Raw genomic sequence first — 14,383 nt, 5'->3', positions numbered from 1 at the left:
AGAAGACGGGCGCGGCGGGCAGCGGGCCGGCGAATTCGTGCCGCCCCAGTCACGGGTGGGGCTGGTCCCCCCTGAACTGTTCGCCCGTCACTCGGCGGGGTGGAACCGTAATCCGCCCGACAGAAACCGGCGGTTCCCGCGCTCACTACGACGGTGGGCTCGCGCGCGGGGCCGCCAGGGCCTCCTCTCAAAAGGCACAAAAGGGACGTCGTCGAGAGTGTGGCCCCCTCGGCGGCGCCAATCCCATAAGGGAAACGAAGGGGTCGCGGGCGCTGGGTGCGTAGCGCGAGGCGTCCGCGGCCCGGTGGAGAGGTCAAACTCCCCACCCAGAAGGCACTCCGTCGCGCTGGTTGTGGCGGAGGTGGCGCGGGGGGCTCCGGAAGTATTCGCAGGAGTTCCTCGAGTCCCCCCTTATGCGCCGATGACGGCCACCGTGGAATTTTAGTGGGTGCAAGCCCCACACTACCCTGGGACTCCCACCCCAGCGGTGTGTGTTAGGCATTTCTCCACGTTAAAAAAAAAAAAAAAAAAGATGGGTTGTGCTTCAATTATGAAGGGGAAGTGCTACAGGGTAATTAAAGTAACCAAGGTATAAAATGAAAAAATATTATTTTATTAAAAAATACAAAAAAATAAAAATAAAAATAAAAAAGAATGAAAGATAAAAAATAAAAAATAAAAAAAATTGTATCGTCCACTTGTTAGTTATCTGAAACATGTAAAGAATATTATATAAGTTTTTAATTTATTAACATATTTAATTATTAAACAATCATTATAATATTCATACTAACCAAATAAATAATCTAGCGATATATCGTTCCATTCTCAAATTTTTTCATTCTGTTTGCGACGGCGATGGCGCTCATCACGACGCCTTATAAACATTAAGTTTATATGCTGTAAGCTAGCGAAAAAATACAGAAAATTAATAAATATGAAATGGAATAAGTATTTTATTAAAATGTATTATTCAGAATGATACTTACGATGTGATATGCCTGGTGCTCTTCGCCGATGTTATGCTGTCGCCGCCGCCGATGTTGCACAGCGTGAAATCTCATAAACCAATGGTTTATGAGTCGAAAAATACAGAAAAAATTAATTGTATAAATTTAGGGTGCACGGACACTTGAGAAAGTGAAAACTATCACGAGCTACTCTTGGGAGTACTCTCAAACAATATCTTTTCAATTACTCTCAATGCAATGTCACTATCTGAAAGTACTCCCGAGAGTAGCTCGTTACAGCTTAATTAAAGTATGATTAAGGTGAAAGTAGTACTTACAATATTCAGCGCCGCCGACTCCAACTTTTTTGCAACACTTTCCATTATTATATACACAAAATATGATTTCATTTATTCTGATCTACGACAATGTTTTAGCAGATCATACGTTATATGTAGCTGTCCCCACTAACTTTGCCCCCACTAGATCATTTTTCTTATCATTCACCTACATGGCAAGATTCTACAGTCTTACAGCGTTAGCTACAAAGACAATGTAGTGATGTGTTATATAATATATGTATATTCAGGAGCCAAGATCATGTTCCTAATCATAACTGCATCTTATTAATACTATATTAAGTAATTGCATCATTATTGGTCTACAAATCAATCATCAGTCGTATCATGTTGAACAATAATCAATCTATATCGACCTATGATTGAAGCGTAACGAACCACAATTGAACCACATTGAACCATGATCAATCCATATCAAACCATAATGGACCTATAATTGAACAATGATCGATCTACATCAAACCATCATTGCGCCACATCGAACCACAATTGAACCATGATTGTACCACATCGAACCTCAATTGAACCATGATTGTACCACATCGAACCTCAATTGAACCATGATTGTACCACATTGAACCTCAATTGAACCATGATTGTACCACATCGAACTACATCAAACCATGATTGAACCGTATACCAAATAGCAATTAAATCACATCATGCAATGATTTATTATGATTAATGTTATACTTCAAATTGTTATTAAATAACAATTGAATTCTATCGAACAGCAATTAAATTATTACATTAAAGTAATTAAATCATTATTACTATTACCTTAAAGCAAATGGGGGAGGGAAAGAAGAACAAACATATGCTTTGATAAAATGAATACATATATATTATGCAATTTCTCTTAAACATTAAAAATTAATAATTGAATAGTTTAAAATACATGTTTTTGTTCTTATTTTATTAGTTCATTTTGCGTATAATATTTCTGAATGGATTGTATTCGATTACACGATCATGTAGAATAAGACAATAAGCTGTAGTATTTGTTGGAATATTTTCACCACAATCAAATTCTATACGCACATCTACAGTACTGTTCTTGATTGAATTATTTTGATACGAACAATCAATCACCACGAGACGCCGAGTTAGCATACGGATTATATGTATGAGTTTCAAGCTTGACGATACGATCGTCGAACATGGGTTGTTCAGCAATATTTAAAACATCCATTTTTTCTTTTTAGTAATTATGTACAATGAATCCTAATGATTTTCAAAATGCAATATTCACTGCACTTAGATTATCTCTTTTTTTCTTTTCAATGTATTTAGGGGAGGCCTTAATGTTGTATGCAGTTTTATTTATAAGGGAAAACGTTCTTTGATGCTGTGTTTCGTTGAATACAAGCATCTCATTTACATGCAATACATGTATTATATAACCTTACAGTAATTTCTTCTCCACGAAAATCAATTAATTATCCAGTCTGATCTATGATGCGTATTGTTAGGTCCGTAATGTTCCGTGCAATGACTGAAAGGTAAATGACTTGAGCAGGCGTTTCTGATATTTTATATCCTGGTGGTACATTTGGGGAGAGTTCATGTATCGTATGTGCGCACTTATCATTGTTGTATGCGCCAGCAGTTATATTGCATTCTACTCGAATAATGTTTACATTCATGATATTAATTGGGCTATCCGATTCATGCCACTGATGTGGTTTCAAAACGCGAGTGGATGAGAATCCTAACAATGAACCAATGTTGTTAGGTTTGGTAAAATTTATTCGATAAGCACACTTTATTTCACTCTTCATGGTATTGTTATTAGCCCGAATTAATAAATTATCATAGACATTGTTATCATCATCATCATCATTACTGTCAGAGTTGATATTCATTTTAGATACATCTGTTTTTACATAATTATTAGAATGAGGAGTAGTCTGCATAATTGCGCGATTTAGATACTTTCTTATTGCATACAACTCATATGATCCATCGGGAATCACTATTGCTTTGTCATGTTAGACCAAGCTCATAAGTATCATCACTCAAATCTATAGGCGGAAAATAGCTTACCGCCAGAATGCTACTCTTACCACTTAATGTAAATGTTATCGACATGTTTCAAGAAACAGCCCAATTCATGCTGAATTACGATTGTAAGGATTCAACATTTAAATTTGCTATCAACCGTTTGTAGAAATTGTAGACACAATTGTCCACAATTTTGTTGATTGTAGTGTTAATAAGGTGTGTAATTGTATTCAATTTTCACGACATCTTTCTGAAGATAGTCTATTAATTCTTTAGGTGGTCGAAGGTTGCCAAAACTATCAAAATATATAGCTCGATGTGCTCTCTTTGCGTAAGCTACCCAATGTGTGCCAGGTCCTTCGGCATTGTCCAAATTTATGATACCACTCCCATTTCAATGTACGCCATTTGATGGTAAAGCATTGCGTATATAAACACCTCTAAAGAATGGAATATACATACATTTGGCGAGTTCCCTTAATTGTGTATCAGTTGTTACGCCTATGGGCATACTTAGCGCCTTTTTGACTTTTTTTTTTTTCTTATTCAGCATGCCTCGTCCACACCTATATGGAGCGAGATAAACTCCTTGCCCTTCCATAGCTCGATTGTAACGTTGCATTTTTTCCAGTTGACGTTGCGTTGCCTTTTTATCATTTATCGCCTTAGCTACCCCCGCTGCCCCACCAACTAATGAGCCCAGAACACCTAACAATGGTAAAATAGGTAAAATACCACCACGTTTTGCAATTGGAAGTATCCGCTTTCTTTTTGTTCCAGTCTTATTTTTACATTTATTTTTTGTTTTCATTCCCATTCCAAGTTTCGTCTTAGTTTTCATAGCAGCCCAAACTGCTGCAGCTGCAGCTGTTTCACTCAGGGTTGAATCTTTTGCAGTGATAGGTTTTTGCGCTTTGCCAGCGAGTATATCGTCAGTTGTATGTCTCTCACCTACATTGTTGCGAATATGCAATATCGTGCTCACGACATGCAGTATCCAAGGGATTGATGCCTGAATCACTTCTTGATAATCGTTTCGAAAGACGAGTTCCTGGACCACAAAATTGATATCCAGGAATATGCAATTCAATGGGAAGAGCGTTTATTGCTCGATTCAAAAACCCACTACCAGCTTTTACTTTTGCCGAAGACATTCACTACAGTTTTTAATCAGTGGTGCTGGACCATCAATATGTGTTTGTTGCCAAGGACGATTGTAGTGTTCCAAATACCGGCGATATTGTTGAATCTCCTTACTAGCTTTTATATATTCCGGAAGCTTGTCCCAGAAATTGTCAATATATGTATCAAACTTGTGCAATAAAATACTCTTTGGTATATATTTCAACTGTTCAGAGGTTAAATCATGAATGTTATCATCTGATATGATGAGAAACATTTGTACTACTGAACAAATTTTAAATTGGTGCATGCATAGATACGAGCGACATGGATGCCTATGTATCAGAATCTTGAAAACATGCGGTTCGTGAGACAACCAATGATTATATGTGTAAAAAATTTCGACAATAGAATTCAAATAATTGGCAAAAACATGGAATGCAGACATGGTAATATGTTACCAAACACTATACGTGGAATTATTTGTGGTCCATCCAATTGTGGGAAGACCAACGTATTAATAAGTTTATTAGAGAGCCATTATGGTGTACGATTTGAGAATGTCTATGTGTATTCAAAGTCCCTGCAGCAGCCGAAGTATCAGTATTTGGAGAATTTATTGGCATCGATAGATGAAATTGGTTATTTTAAATTTTCAAACAATTGCGATGTTATTTCGCCAGAGGAATCGCTTCCAAATTCAATTTTCATTTTTGATGACGTAGCATGTGATAAACAAGATACGATAAGAGAGTATTTTGCAATGGGGAGACATTCAAAGGTAGACTGTTTCTATCTCTGTCAAACGTATGCAAAAATTCCCAAACTTCTTATACGCGATAATGCGAATCTATTGATTTTGTTTAACACTAGAAAGACGGGAGCTTAGTATATACCTATATTGCCTGAAAGCAGTCAAAATGACTGCATTGTGAAAAAATAACTAATGCGCAAACAAATTTGTTTAACAGTAATTTTTAATATATTTTATATCACTTACAGTCATATAACAAGTTATTAATAAGTATTAACAATAAAAAAAATGTATTTTAGTTCGAAAAAAAACTCAGAGATCCTCCTTCCCATCTGAATGACGTTACAGCGCGTTCAAAGGGAACAAAGCGCGTGGCCAGGCCTGGCATAAAGATTCGAATAACAAGTACGAATAACAATAACAATAACAATAACTTTAGTTATTGAACAACTGCAACTTATCAAGAATATGTCGAAATCGACAATTTATCATGAACTTGTATGTTATCATGTTATTCCAATCCAGAGCCGAACTGGTCTTTTCCAAGCAGTCAAAATGACTGCTTTTCGGCAATATAGGTATAACACATATATATTCCGGAAGTGAAGGACGGGGGGGGGGGGGGGGGGGGGGGGGGGGGCAACAACAATGATTAATTAACCCATTTATATGTTGTAGAAAAAGTCACAAAATTATAAGAAGCTGTGTCATTATTTAAATCATTATTTTCTTAATTGAAATTCAAAAGCAGTCAAAATGACTTGCTTAGGCAATCTAGCGTTAAACAGGGTAGTACTAACTTAAAACATGTATATAATGATCATGTAAATACGGACATGTCTTTTGATGATTTTAAAGCATTGTGTCGTAGTTGTTGGCAGCACAAGTATGGCTTTGTTGTGATCGATAAGGATAGCTCGATGTCTAATGGACGTTACAGGAGAGGATTTAATGAATTTGCAATACCATAATACAATCAATTGTTAATTGTCGCGCCGTGTGAGAACAACGTTTCTGTTCAAACAATGATTGATAGTCAAGATATTAAGGACCGTGAGAGAATTGCAAAGGAAATTGTGAACACAAGAGCTGATGAACAGATTGTGAAAAATGTCTCTGCAATGGAAGCTGATGAATCATTATTACCAAGTTCAAATACTAAATTGTGTAAGAGGTGTCAGGATGGTGAATACAATGCGTACAACACGTCATCCGGTGAGGAACTGTCGCTTCACCTCACGTCGGCATGCGTCCGATTCTCATTTGTTCGACACGCACTATCGTAGGTACTACCCCATGAGCGTGGCGCTTACGTTACAATTGGAGGATACATTAACACCTGTACAATTAAAAGTGAATAATATAAAACGGAAACATTCATCTGATAAATCATTCATGACCTCTACGCCAATTCAGTCGAAACGAAAAAATGTTGTACAAACCAAGTCATCGATTTCTTCTATATCAGTGGATCCGGTGGTACAATCGCCGACTATCGATGATGAAGTTTTTGAAACTGCTAATGAATCGATTATAACATCTGCTAGACAGCAGCTACAGACATCCGAAGGTCAAGAAACACTTCATAGCTGTTTTGGCCCATTAGGTATCAAATACATGGGTGCACTTTTAAGTAGTGATAAAAATACGACCATAGATTATGTATATGGTGTACATTTCTAAGATAATGATGCAATGCTTGGTGACAAAAAATTCAATATAGACAAGGACGATAATATATTCAGAGATGGTGTAAAATACATTGGAACACCAGGTTTATATAAATTAATTTTTATGAGAATTCCTGACGATGCAGTGTACACTGATACTGATAAGCAAAAATACAAGAGCATATTGATGGCAACCAATGCACACAAGCGTGATCATAACTCTCAAGGCCCCATAATGGGTAACAAAGGCTACAAATATAAACATATAATTGCTCCCCTACTTGCTCGTACAATTAAGAGCCGAACAGGTACAGGATTTGAACTTGCTACGTCAAATGTCATAACAGCTAACAAGCAGATACCAAATGCTATGACGGTAAACAATAACCAAATAGATTATATACATTGGGATGATCCAATTGAATTAGTAGATCGTTTGCGTTTGTTAGAAGCATCGCGTCAAGCTGGTAACAATGCACACGACAACGAGTTTCTATCGATTATCGAAGAACTTCGCGAAGCATGTCTCATTATAAATTAAACTACAAGCTGATAATTAATTTATTCAGAACGAAATCTCAATCAATAAGTTTGGGGTATCACTTGGAAAGCATAAGACCTCACCAGTACAGTACTATAAATGGAGTGGCATGTTTGGAAGTTATATGCGTGATAACACGCTCTGCATGATGGATCCAATTGTGATGCAAAATACTGCAAAATTCGAAATGTTGCACAGCCAGAGGTCAACACAGATGCAGTCAATAAACAGTACCTGGAAGAATGCATATCAATCTTGAAGGTTTAACAGCAGGAATTTGAGAAAAAGTTGATCACATTTCAAAGCAATGTGATAACAATACAAAATAATATTCAACAAATACAGCAGGAATTTGAACATAGATTGGGCACATTTCAGAACAACTTAATAATACTGCAAAATGATGTTCGATAAGTATTGCAAGTATTGAACCCTCTTTCTCAAGAGGAAGATTGTATAACAAACAACAATAGCAACAGCAATGCACAAATCAATGAAATCTAAGGAAAAGCATAGCCTCGAAAAGCAACAGCTTGTAAAGGAGTTGCATGCGCCAGCTCGAAGAAATTTCTCCCGCAGACGTGTTATCGTACATGGATATGATGATCTGTGGCAAGCTGATATGGTTAAGATGCGTCCACACTCGCGATTCAATGAAGGTCATCATTACATAGTCACAGTTATAGATGCATTAAGCAAATATGCATGGGTTGTACCACTCAAAACTAAAAATGGTTTCGAAGTAGCCAAAGCATACGCAAAAATAATTCAACATCGATGTCCAAAAAATTTACAAATCGATCAAGGACAAGAATTTTAAATACTGATGTACAGAGATTCTTAAAAAAACAATATTAATCACTACTCAACATATTCAGTGATGAAGACTCCCATCGTGGAACGTTTTAATCGTACTTTAAGACATCATATTGTTGTGCCCCGCGTGGTGACTTCGCAGGACGAGGGATGGGATATGGCCTTAGGGTTCGCGAGCGGTTAAAGGATTAGAAACCACCGGGTGATTTCAACAAAACTCCGTTTATTGAGCAGAAGTACTGAACAGTTCGGAAGGTTACAGTGATCGCTTCGACCAGCTCTCAGCCGTGGCTTTTCTCGAACTCCTCGATTTCCGACTCTCTCGAGTTCTGTTCGGCGTTTTTTGGTGAGGTCGCACATTACCATATATGGTTCTGTTAGTAACAATGTTGAGGTGTCGATGCTGAGTTAGCGGAACGTGCTTAGCGGAACGCGTGTCTTTCTAGAGCGTTCTCGGGTGACGCAATTATGTTACTTAGATGGGCGTTGTCTGGCACAACAATATGTGGAAACTGTTTACACTCAATGGAACATATAAATGGATCGATGCATTACCAAGTCTTGTGGCTGAATACAACATGCGAAAACATATAACTATTGGAATGCGACCATGTGATGTTACCCCTACAATTGCTGATAAGCTTTTGAACACAGTATATAGCAATATAAAGATTGCTGCTCCACCGAGATTCAAGGTTGGTGACTCCGTACGCGTCAGCAAATACAAAACCGTTTTCGACAAAGGATATACGCCAAATTGGACTGCTGAAGTGTTCAAGATAATCAAAGTACAGAAATACAGCGCGGTATCAACCCCAATGTGTATTTAGTGGAAAAAGTATAGGGTAAGAAGGACAATAAAGTATATGTTAAATGGTTAGGATTTGATAATTCACACAACTCATGGATACAGAAAAATAATGTATTATAAACATAAAAAAGATGTTTTTACTACTTTGGTGAGGATGTGAATGATAATGGTAGTGACGGAAAGTAATAAACTGGGTGAAATTTGGTGCCGTTTATTCGAGCTGTAACAAGACTAGCGATGCCCGCGTGTCCGCTCGTTACGCCTCTCAAAATCAGACTAACTTTTTTCTTTCATTCACGCACTGACGCATTCTTCACAGTCATTCTCTTCTCTTTCTCATTGATTCGCTTGCACTCTAAACTCTACGCGACACTCGATACACACTTCCAAACATCCCCTCGAACCTTATACACTCCGCTAACATTCAATCGTTCATTCCAAATCTTAATCTAAACATTTGACGGCAACGTGGCGTCGGTCTGTCGCCGCCACAATACTCCCCCGCCAGTGATTGAGAAATCACGACACCAAACTGTAAACATATATCACTATAAATTACAATACCATACATAATACATCTTATACTATACGATAAATACTGGAAATGCTGAAGTATACGTTATTAAAAATATCCGGAAATCTAACTCGTCTTCCGGAGCGTGTGGTTCTAAATTCCTGTTGCGGAACAGGTACTGTCGCGGGTTCCTGCGGTGATGGGATCGTTTCCCTTACAATAGTATCCGCCATTACATACGCTGGCTTTAATCTATCGATCGTCACTGTTACAAATTTGCCCTTAATATCTATGACAAAATTCTTTGGACCTCACGAGACGACTTTAAACGGCCCATCGTATGGTGGTTGTAATATCCTCTTTACGGTATCGTTCCTGACGAAAACCTCGTCGGTGACCGCTAAATCTTTAAATATAAAAATCCGCTCTACCCCATGCTGGAACCCTGCAACTGGTGTAACCCCACGGAAAAGCCGACGCAGTTCCTTAACGAATTCAGCCGCCTCGTGATCGGTCTCGGCTGGTCGTGGCGCTAGAAATTCGCCAGGTAACCGTAGCGTCTCGCCATACACTAGTTCTGCTGCTGTCGACTTAGTATCTTCCCTCCAGGCTGCGCGTATGCCTAGCAATATGGTGGGAAGAACCTTTGTCCACTGGAGCTCTTGGTGGCAACGAATGGCAGCCTTTAACTGGCGGTGAAACCATTCCACCATACCGTTCGCTGCTGGGTGATACGCCGTTGTCCTTAAATGTGATGTACCTGTTAACTCACTTAAATGCCTAAACAGGTAGGACTCAAATTGCCTCCCCTGGTCCGTTGTCACTCGCAAAGGGGTCCCAAAACGCGCGATCCAACCATCGTAAAACGCGCGCGCCACCGTCGGTGCCTCCTGGTCCTTTAGCGGAAAGGCTTCCGGCCACCGCGTGAAGCGGTCAACACAGGTGAGGCAATATCTGTATCCCTCCGATACAGGTAATACTACAATGTCTATATGAATATGTTCAAATCTTCCTGAGGAAGAAAATTGTCCAAGCGGCGAGTGCACATGTTTAGATATTTTCGAACGTTGACACGGTATGCACGCCCGCGCCCAGCGTCTACAGTCTGATTTCATTGACGGCCACACATACCGATCCGACATTAATTTCACCGTTGCATTGATGCCTGGATGCGCAAGTCTATGGACTGTGTCAAAAGCGGCGCGGCGAAATGTTTTCGTAACAAACGGTCTCACCGAACCCGTCGACACATTACAAAAAACCAAACTGCTTGCACCAGGAATCCTAACTTTCTTCAAACGTAGTGTGCTAGATCCATCTTCGCGCAGTACGTTTGGAGTTCCTCGTCTGTCTCCTGCGCCTTCGCCAGCTCTTCATATTTTAGGAGTTCTTCCATCTCGTCAATCCTGGATAAAACATCTGCCACCACGTTGTCCTTACCGGCCACATGTTTGATATCGGTTGAAAATTGTCCAATGAAATCGAGATACCTAAATTGCCTTGGAGAGCATTTCTCTGGTTTCTGTTGGAAGGCGAAAGTGATCGGCTTGTGGTCCGTAAAAATGGTAAATTTACGACCTTCTACCATATGCTTAAAATACCTAATTGCTAAATATATCGCTAAAAGTTCTCTATCATAAGCACCATAGTTCGCTTCCATAGCGGTCAGCTTCTTCGAAAAAAAAACCTAGCAGCTCCCATCCATTGGCCGTGTGTTGCTGTAGAACAGTCCCGACGGAGAAATCCGAAGCATAGCACGTAAGTGCAAGCGGGGCGCCGATCCGTGGATGCGCCAATAGAGTAGCCTGCGCTAGCGTCCGCTTCGACTCTTCAAATGCTGCCGTCGCTTCCGGTGTCCAGGCAATTGGTGCGCGACCCTTCAGATTTTCCCGCAGCAGGTTATTTAGTGGGGCCTGAATCTGTGCAGCCCTAGGTATGAACCGTCTATAAAAGTTCATCATACCTAGGAACTGCCTGAGCTGCTTCGCTGTAGCCGGTTGCGGATAGTCTAAAATTGCCCGCACTTTATTGTCTAGAGGTTGCGTACCGTTTTCATTCACTAAGTAGCCCAGAAACTGCACCTTCTCTTTGCCAAACACGCACTTCCCGGAATTCACAACTACACCGTACCGTTTAAGTCTATCGAATAATGCCTTTAAATGTTCAAGGTGCTCTTCTTCCGATTCTGATGCCATAATAATATCGTCTATGTAAGCATATACGAAGTCCAATCCGCGTATCACCTCATCAATAAATCGTTGGAATGTTTGTGCTACATTACGTAAACCAAAGGGCATCACTGGAAACTCAAACAATCCGAACGGGGTTGTTAAAGCTGTTTTACACACGTCCTCGGGGGCCACGGGTATCTGATTATACGCGCGCACTAAATCAATCGTGGAAAACACTTTCTTTCCCGACAAAGATTGTGCGAAATCTTCGATGTGTCTCACGGGGTATCTATCCGGCAATGTTCGCGCATTAAGTGCCCGATAGTCACCGCACGGTCTCCATTCCCCCGGTTCCTTTTTCGGCACTACGTGCAAAGGTGACGACCAGCTGCTTTCCGACGGTCTGACAATTCCTAACTTGATCATGGTGTCGAACTCCTGTTTTGCAGCCTTCAGTCGATCAGGTGCTAAACGCCGTGGCTTACAGGTGACCGGCTGACCTGGCGTCGTCCTGATGTAATGCATCGTCGAATGCTTCGCCGGTGCCGGAATTCCCTCTGGCTTTGTAATTTCTGGATATTTCTGTAGGACTTTCAGGAACACAGAACCGCCCGCAACCGTTTTTACGCACGGAATCGACTCCGCACTCTGACCTGCCAGCTGCCTCGGTACCGACAGAGACGTCACATTGTCCAACAATCGACGGTTACGTATATCCACTAAAAGTCCGTAGTGGTATAGGAAATCCACCCCGATTATGGGTTTCGATACGTCGGCCACCACGAATCGCCACGTAAACGCCCGACGCAGTCCCAGATCCAACCTTAACGTAACCGCACCATACGTCGATATTACTGATCCATTCGCCGCGTACAGAACATCCCTTAATTTTTGGCGTGGATCATGGGTCATCGATCTCGGATAAACACAAAGGTCGGCTCCTATGTCGACCAAAATTGCGTTTTTGTTTCCTTATCGGACACGAAAAGACGGCGTGGCATCGGGCAAGACCCGTCAGCCGTCATTAACGACCGCCCGACTCGTTTCCCGCCGTGTCATTCCAGTTGCATGGTGGAACACACCTGTGTGCACCAGCTCCCCAACGCCAATGGTAGAAGTACCTTCCTTGCCTCTCTTCTGCACGTCGTCGGGAAACCGAACGCTGACGCGTACGTTGACGAGAGGGTGATCTCTGTCGATAAGTCCTCTCAAATCGTGAAAATCGTCCTTCACTTAACAGTTCTTGCCGCATCGCTGCAATTTCCTGTCGGAACGACACGGCGAGCTGGGCCATTTTTAAATTTAATAAGGCCTCCAAATCCTGCGTCAAATTGTGTTGACCCGTTGCCTTAAGAGCTCCCACCGGTGCAGCTGACTCGGCTATGTGGACTCGTGGACCCGTTGTCTCTGCTATAGCGTCCGCCAAATCTGCCACCTTGTCGAGGTCGACATCCTTCTGGGTTGCCAGAATAATTTGCATATTCGTGGGTAACCTTCCCATCCACAGAGTGCGTAAGACACTGTCAGAAACGGTGGTTCCTGCCAATCCTGGCAAATGCCGAAGAAATTGCGATGGTTTCCTGTCCCCAATCACTTCCGACTCGAGGAGGCGACGAGTCTTCTGTTCCTGTGTCGAACTGAGCCTTCGAATCAACTCTGCCTTTAATTTTTGATAGGGCCCGGCCGTCGGCGGGTTCATAATTATGTCACGCACTTCCGCGGCATATACCGGGCTCAATGCACCCAGGACGTAACCGAATTTTGTGCCTTCCGTGGTCACCCCTGAAGCTTCAAAGCTTCTTTCCACCATAGCGAACCACATTTCCGGGTCTGTAGCGCAAAACTCCGGAATTCGAACTGAAACTCGCGCTACCGTCGCGGACGCCTCCCCGGATGGGCCCGGTATAACTGGCACACTGTCATTATCGACCGACATTGTCTTTCACTAAGTCTCCTTGTATTAAAGTCTAACCGTTAAAAACTACACTTAACTACGAATAACTATAGTGTCTTGGCACTTTCTGCGAATCACCCGCCAAAGTCTATTATGTCCGGTATACCCGATATCGCACTCACGATCACGATCACGTCACACTCCCGTCAAATCACGTCGGGGTCACCAATTTGGTGAGGATGTGAATGATAATGGTAGTGACGGAAAGTAATAAACTGAGTGAAATTTGGTGCCGTTTATTCGAGCTGTAACAAGACTAGCGATGCCCGCGTGTCCGCTCGTTACGCCTCTCAAAATCAGACTAACTTTTTTCTTTCATTCATGCACTGACGCATTCTCCACAGTCATTCTCTTCTCTTTCTCATTGATTCGCTTGCACTCTAAACTCTACGCGACACTCGATACACACTTCCAAACATCCTCTCGAACCTTATATACTCCGCTAACATTCAATCGTTCATTCCAAATCTTAATCTAAACATTCGACGGCAACGTGGCGTCGGTCTGTCGCCGCCACACTACAATGTTAATATAAAAATGTAAATAAATCTATTTTCGTAAAATAATTTCAATCCATTATTGTACAACTTCTACCCTTTACAATGTTATTTTATAATGCTCCCAAGGTAGTGTATCATTTGAATCAGATATAAAAATCGCTTATCATCATATGGACTGAGAGTAATTTTCAATTCTGTTACAGTATACAGGGTGTCC

At 41.1% G+C, this 14,383-nt stretch overlaps 1 protein-coding gene across 1 annotated transcript; it reads right to left on the bottom strand.

Moving 5' to 3' along the window:
- Positions 1-12,736: 12,736 nt before the first annotated feature.
- Positions 12,737-13,648, bottom strand: LOC143179682 (uncharacterized). Its single transcript, XM_076378995.1, has one exon. It carries the CDS (start codon positions 13,646-13,648, stop codon positions 12,737-12,739), a length of 912 nt encoding a protein of 303 aa, XP_076235110.1.
- Between the last annotated feature and the right edge of the window lie 735 nt (positions 13,649-14,383).

This window comes from Calliopsis andreniformis, chromosome 5, assembly GCF_051401765.1.
Source record: "Calliopsis andreniformis isolate RMS-2024a chromosome 5, iyCalAndr_principal, whole genome shotgun sequence".
Classification (NCBI taxonomy): Eukaryota; Metazoa; Arthropoda; class Insecta; order Hymenoptera; family Andrenidae; genus Calliopsis; species Calliopsis andreniformis.
The sequence above is the reverse complement of the archived record's forward strand: the minus strand, read 5'-3'. Positions and strand labels throughout refer to the sequence as shown.